General features: G+C 33.3%; 1 protein-coding gene across 1 annotated transcript; it reads right to left on the reverse strand.

Moving 5' to 3' along the window:
• Nucleotides 1-286: 286 nt before the first annotated feature.
• Nucleotides 287-3,803, reverse strand: LOC143231679 (uncharacterized). The gene is made up of 3 exons (XM_076466264.1): nt 3,754-3,803; nt 1,738-1,829; nt 287-1,071 (listed from the first exon to the last, which is right to left on the reverse strand). The coding sequence occupies exons 2-3, from the start codon at nt 1,790-1,792 to the stop codon at nt 647-649; spliced, it is 480 nt and encodes a 159-aa protein (XP_076322379.1). The 5' UTR covers nt 1,793-1,829; nt 3,754-3,803; the 3' UTR covers nt 287-646.
• Between the last annotated feature and the right edge of the window lie 3,460 nt (nt 3,804-7,263).

The following is a 7,263-nucleotide window of genomic DNA, read 5'->3' on the forward strand; positions in this document are numbered from 1 at the left end:
CCGAAATTTTATAACCAATTTCAAACCAAACATTCTTATGACGAATAGACAAGCTGTGTCACGTGGACATTGGTCTATTTCTGGATGTCCAGTAACCTATCAATAATTTATGATCTATGCTCATTACACGACATTAAATTTGTTTCTTTTGTGATTAGGCTTCCATTGTTTTAATATTGTAACTGTCACTTTTTATTAGTTTTTTAATTATGGACGTTAAAATTATCTGACTAACTGTAAAGAAACCTTGCATATGTAATATTTATTATATCTTGGAAGAAGAACATACTGTTGGTTAAAATTTTATTTCAACATTTATTTAAACAATAAATTTCATTATATCTTCCAGAACTAAAAATTAAGACGATATGCTGGTTCTATGTTGTTGTTTTTTAAGTTTACAATACAGCCTAATATTTATATAAAAAAACTAAACATTAGTTTGTATAATATTAAAAACACCTCTGAGTTTCAATACAACATTCAGACGCTTCCTGGGAAGGTTACTTTAACTAAGGCATCTTTAAGGTATCTCTGTAGAGAACTCTCCATACCAGAAACGATTTTATCTTTTGATTTCTTTGCAATTTTGTTAGCAGCATATTTTAGAATCCAGTTAAAAGGAACGAAGCTCCAGATACCTTCGTTATCTTAAATCCTCAAAACGAGTAACTTTTGCGGAAACCAAGGTCACCTGTCCACCGTTCAAAGGAGCTGACAGAATAATTTGTACTGCTATTTCATTTATCCTAGCGTTTAAACTTCCCTTTAGCTTAATAAATCTGTTCTGTCTGTATCTATATCTACCACTAGCACTAACTCCTGACACTCCAAGGTTTGCATTCAATACCACTTTTTTATTGGCTTCGTCATTTGTTAATGTGACGTCACCTCGTCGTCCAATACTTGAGAGACCTCTGACGACAACATCAGTAACTCGGAATTTGCCTTCATCTACTGCAGTTCCGACAACAAGAGGTTCAATTTTGGAAATGTATTCACGATTTTCTTTAAGGTTTTGTAGAACTTTGTCGATGTAGTCATTCATGTTTCCAGTCGTGCGAGCGACATCTGTGAACAATAAGTAAAACGAAAATTTTGAATTCGAAAATGACGCTAAACGAGAGTTAAACAAAAAAGTTCTTTTAAGCAAATTGTGAACCAATAACTTTATTATTTTTTTGGAGAATATTAAAGTTGTTTTTAAGGTAAATGTTTGATCAAAATATCAAATCTGGTAATATTTTATTATTCATGATTTGTATGAACTCTAGAAATCTGACAAACCCTAAAAATCTGATAGAAACTTGATTATTTTTTAACAAATCGTACGATTAAAATAATAATAAACAATTGTTAACAACAATAATATTTATTACTGTAAATCGTGAACACGTATTTTGTTATCTTAAGAAGGAAAATGTGTCATCAGGTCTATAGTACACTTAGTGTTACGTCACGTCTGAACACAACATACAAATGACACTGCTTGATGACCAGTCAAATCAAATTTCCTTAAGAATAGGCTAAAATGAACTTAAAACTATAGTAACGATATAGACACAGTAATTATAGAAATATCTTCTTGAAATAATTTTGAGTATAAAGTTATAAAATAAGATATTTTCTACAAACGTGGTATATTCCACATATACATCTACAGACTGACTTTTTGTTGAGCTGTTTACACTAAAAGACATATTTGCGATATAAATCGTATATTTAAAACAAACTTACCTCCACTTGCTACGCATATCGTTATTAAAATAATTAGAAAACTGAAACACCTCATGATTTATAACGTTCTTCAGTATTTTAATATTTGTTATCTGAAAAAAAACAGAATAATAATAATTAAACTTTATTAACGTTCTTTACAATGTTCATGTTTAATATTTAGGTAAAATCAATTTCAGATCATAAGTACACAGTCTTAAGAAATGACAAAGATGGTTGATTGTTTGGTAGACAGTTTTAATAAATGTATAACTAAAAGTTGTACAGTATAAAATGAATGAACTGTGAAAGTTGTCAGTTGTGAGTTAGCACCGAGATAATCAGTAACAATAACTGATGTTTTCAGCACTATACAGAGATTGAGGGAGACGAACAACAAGGAGTTTGGACGTCGATACAGTCAATGTTACCATATCTTCAACCCGACATGGCCAGGGGGTTAAGGCACTCGACTCGTGATGCGAGGCTCGCAGGTTCGCATCCCCCTTGCGCCCAACATGCTCGCCCTTACAGCTGTGGAGACGTTATAATTTACGGTCAATCCCACTATTCGTTGGTAAAAAAGTAGCCCAAGAGTTGGCGGTGGGTGGGAATGACTACCTGCCTTCCCTCTAGTTTTACACTGCTAAATTAAGGACGACTAGTGCAGATAGTCCTCGTGTGAATTTGTGCGAAATTCAAAACAAATCAAACCACGTCTTATGAAGCCCTACCTGAATATAATTTGTTTCCTATTTTAGTATGGAAGTAATATAAAGGTCTCATCAGTCGCACAGATAGTCCAGCTGCTTTGTGCCATAAAACAACCAACCAACTCATTAGTCAATCTTTCAAACAAAGCTTCATCCTTAGTTATTAAGCTGTTGATTAATAAATATTTTGTGAGTGGTTTCCAATACAGTTAAAAAAACGTTACATTTACATTTCATGTTGTTGAATCAAGATTAACTTTATTAACTGGTTTCACGACATTCATAAATTGTGTATTTTGTTTTGCCAGTTCATTTTATACAGAAAAATGTTATCATTCTATCTGCAAGTATAATATCTGTGTTTTATAAGATGTTGTATTTTTAACACAAGCTTTACAATAAACTACCTGTGTTCTATCAACGGTGGAATATAGACTTACCGTTTACCCACCAGAGGACCTGTTGACCCCAGTGACTCGTTTTTTTATATGATACTTATATTATACAAATCAAGTATCTTTAATAAACATTATCTCCGTGTATTAGAAGCTTCATGATAAAATACGTTGTTAATAAACAGTTTAACATGAATGTGTTTTACTTTGCTGTTATTATAATTAACAAATATAATCACCGTGACAGTTTCGTCATGTTTACTTCTTCTGGAACAAAATGAATTAATTTATTTCTAGTTAAACATAAAGAAACACTACGGTCGATCTGCACTGTGCTCACCACGGGTAGCGTTATAATCTCTTCGGGCACTCAGTTGAATTTCAACACTTTTCACAGTAAAGCCCACACCCTGTAGCAAAGCGGTATATCTGTGGACAAAAAACGCTAGACACCGGTTTTCGGTACCCGTTGTGGGCAGAGCACAGACAGCCCATTGTGCAGCTTTCTGCTTAACTTCAAAATAAACAAACAATTTAAAGTGAAATATGTAACATGCTCTTATTTTTAAATAACAAAACCTTCATTTGGGAATTTCTTCTCATTATTAGATATTTAGGTTACTAATTCCTTTAGTTTATCACCAGAGGTTAAATTCAAAAGACAATATTGTGACGTAGATACCTAATGCATTCTGTGATTGGCCCTACACTCAACTACTGACTACAGTTTCGTCCTTTAAAGGCTCATCACCGAAGCTTGGGTCAGCAAGCCAAAGAAATACCATTAGGCCTTTTATAATAGTGAAGTGGATGTAATATTTGTGGGGTTTTGAGTTTGTTTTACTTCACCATGTAGTAACCTAAATATCACACATAAACATAGTTTTAAACAGAAACCTTATTGATGAATATAAACAAACAGTACTTACCTGTATAATGCACTATTTGTACTTCTGTGTTTTGAACTCAGAAGAAAGCTATTTATACGTTTAAGTCTGATCTGGTATCAGTTATTTTAGTAATCAAATACCATAACAATGTTTTCTTTTTCCAGTAAATATTGCCTTATCGGAGTTTTGTAACGTAAGGAAATTACACAAGAACTTCGTGTTGGTGTGCAGATGGTTATTTTTCTCATTCGAAGTGTGTCTGTCACTGGTATAGATTACGTTAGCTTTTTCCTAACATTTTACGAGTGGAACGTTTCTCAGAACAATACTTTTATCATTACTGTTCAAAGTAAGTTTCTCCTGACTAGACAGATCTACATAAATACACCTGTCATTTGTGGGCCCCGGGGCTAAGGCTTCTAAAGTTAAATGAGTGGAATACGACCTAATGGTTACTGTGGTCAAACCGTGAATTTGAGTGGTCAGTATTCACAGTCTATTGCTGCGATAATGAGCGTCGTTCTTGTGCTACAAGAGTGAAATTCTTATATTCGGACAGACAAGAGAAAATTTGTAACAGAGTCTTAGATCACGTCTGTTCTGAACTGAAACTTCACAATAAAATATTAGATCGCGACTGTTATAAGTAGAAACCTTATGACAAATTCTTAGAAATAGATTAATCTAAATAGTCTGTTGAACATTTGCACAAAATTGCACGGTAGTTGTATGCACGAACAGTCTCTCAAATTGAAGTAAAAGACGAGTGGAAAGAGAACTAGTCAAACACAAACAAACTATTTACTGACAAGTAGTGATATTAACCTTACGTATAATAACTTACGTAGTGATATTAACCTCACGTATAATAACTTACGGCTGATAGGTATACTAAATGACGGATTTTAATCACAAGACCTTCTGAGTGGAGTATTTATAATAACGACTTTATTCAGAAGTACTGCGTACAACATTTTCATCAGTTTCCTTTTTATTATCTCGCCCAACGTCAACATCACTCACTACCAACTCTTTTGCCGAAAAAAGTGGGAGTAACCATGACATTATATCGCTCCTGAAGCTGTAAGGGTGAGAATATTCGGTGACTGTAAACTTTAATCAGAAAGCTTTATGTCACAATTAAAATAAAACGTGTGTGTGTGTGTTTCCATTTAACAAAGCTACATCAGGCTATCTGCTGAGTCCACCGAGGGGAATCGAGCCCCTGATTTTAGTTTTATGAACCCGTAGACTTACCGCTGTAATAGCGGGGTACTAAAATAAATTATTGATTACATAGCGTGAGATTCTAATTATTTTAAATATAAACTTTATAAGATTTTTGACCTGAAATATGCGAATCGAAACTTTTGATAATACAGTCACAGATTACGACGTTTCACAATATTAAGTAGTGATAATAGATACAGAAGTATCGGAACTAAAAACAGCTGGGTATGTTTTAAGATTTGGAGCAACACTGCTGTTTCTGCTATGTCAGTGCAAAGCTACACAATAGGCTGTATAAACTCTGTCCACCACGGGAAATCGAACAACGGATTTTAGCATTTTAGGTCTTTAAACTGACCACTGACCCACCGTGAGTAATGAAGGTAAAATAAAGGGATAATTACTGCAAAACAACAATAAATTCAACAAAATTTGAGATCTTTTGAAATGAGTTTTCTTGAACTCCAGAATTTTTTAGAAGCTTCAGGCCCATGTCGAATCTCTCATCACATATGAAGACCAAAATGTTTTTTTTCTAAACTAATAAAAATAACATGAAGTTCATGCAAACCACAATCTGCGGGTTGAAGACACGACCTAAATTATTGTTTTGTTTTCCAGGTGTTGAAATCCAGTGTGGCTCATATAAAAATGTGGTATTCAGATACACTGGTGCCTGACAGATGAAGCTGTGGCTCATATAAAAATGTGGTATTCAGGTACACTGGTGCCTGACAGATGGAGCCAAGCACCTGTAACACATTTGTATTTTGTTCTTACAATACAGCTGTAACTAGTTACTGGAGTGGTGAGAAATTATTCACCAGAAGAAGAGGAAAGCACAATATGGGATGAGACAGAAAAATCATAGACATATCTCAGTTTTATGTCAGGTCGAGGTCTTAGTGTGGTATCCCACAATTCTTAGAGTCTCTAAATGAAAGATTATTTAGAATAATTTACTAAAGGAAGTGAACGTCCTAACTGAAGCTAACTTACACAAATATCTGTGTTATCTCTTGAAATGGGCTTCCTCTTCTCTTAGTGTGAAAATCGGTACAGAGAAAGGTTCAAGGTGATACAATCTTCTATAGGATAACTGATACAATATTTAACCTTTACTTACGACTTATTATTGTGTATTTATGGGCTTTTTACGTCTCATGTATTGTGAATACGTTAATTCAGTACACATAACCTTGATGAGAACCTAGAAAATATTACCTGAATATATGTGAATATTTACACTAATTATAGAATAAAGAAAACGAGATAATACGAATATAAGCAAAAATATAATTCATTATTATTGATTATCTTGTGATATGATATCGAGTCAAAATTGTTGAGAATATTAACCTATTTCTAAACAAGATTTCCATATTGTTCTGTAAAATTACATTTGAATTAAAGATGAAAAAAAAAACTTGTAAATTCAGACAGAGGTTTTTGTAAACAATCTTATTCTTTGATCTCTTTTAATTTTCATTAAGATATCTTTAATATACCTCTGTAGAGAACACTCCGTACCAGAAATAATTTCATCTTTGGATTTCTGTGCAATTGTGTTGGTAGAACATTATAGAATCTGGTCGAAAAAGAAAGACGATCCAGACACCTTCGTCACTTCAAATCCATCAAAGTTAACAAGTTTTGTAAAAATCAAGGTTACGTGACCACCGTCTAAAGGAGCCGATAGAATGCTTTATTCATCTATGTCATTCACTCTTTCCCGTAAACTTCTCTTTATCTCAATAAATCTATTCTGTCTGTGTCTGTACGTGCCCGCAATGCTAACCCTACAAACTCCCATGTTTGCACTCTCTTGTTGGTTTCTTCGTTTTACAGTGTTACGCCACTTCGTCGTTAAGAGACCTCTGATGACTACATCAGTAACTAGAAATATTTTCTTCGTTTACAACAGTTTAAACAACAAGATGATCAATTCTTGAAATGTATTCAGAATTTTGTTTAAGGTGTAGTAAAAGTTTGTCAATGTAGCCATTCATATTTTCAGTCTCTCTAGCGACATCTACAGACGAATAGTAGCTACTATTATTTTTTTATTTATTGTTATAAATTTACGTGTAACAAATCTGAAAACATAAAGTTTGAATTCAAACTAAAATTTTAACTTAACAAAATAACGTTATATAACTCACGTATATCAACAGTTGAAAACCAACTTTTACAATAAGGATAGTGGCCGTAAGATCTTGTAATGGAAGATAAAAAAAGACAAAGATTGGTAAGCGTGATTAGATGATCAGATAAACAAACGTTGTTTTATCAAGCTTTCAAATAGACTGAATGGATGAA

The sequence above is a fragment of the Tachypleus tridentatus genome, chromosome 11, assembly GCF_004210375.1.
Source record: "Tachypleus tridentatus isolate NWPU-2018 chromosome 11, ASM421037v1, whole genome shotgun sequence".
Lineage (NCBI taxonomy): Eukaryota > Metazoa > Arthropoda > Merostomata > Xiphosura > Limulidae > Tachypleus > Tachypleus tridentatus.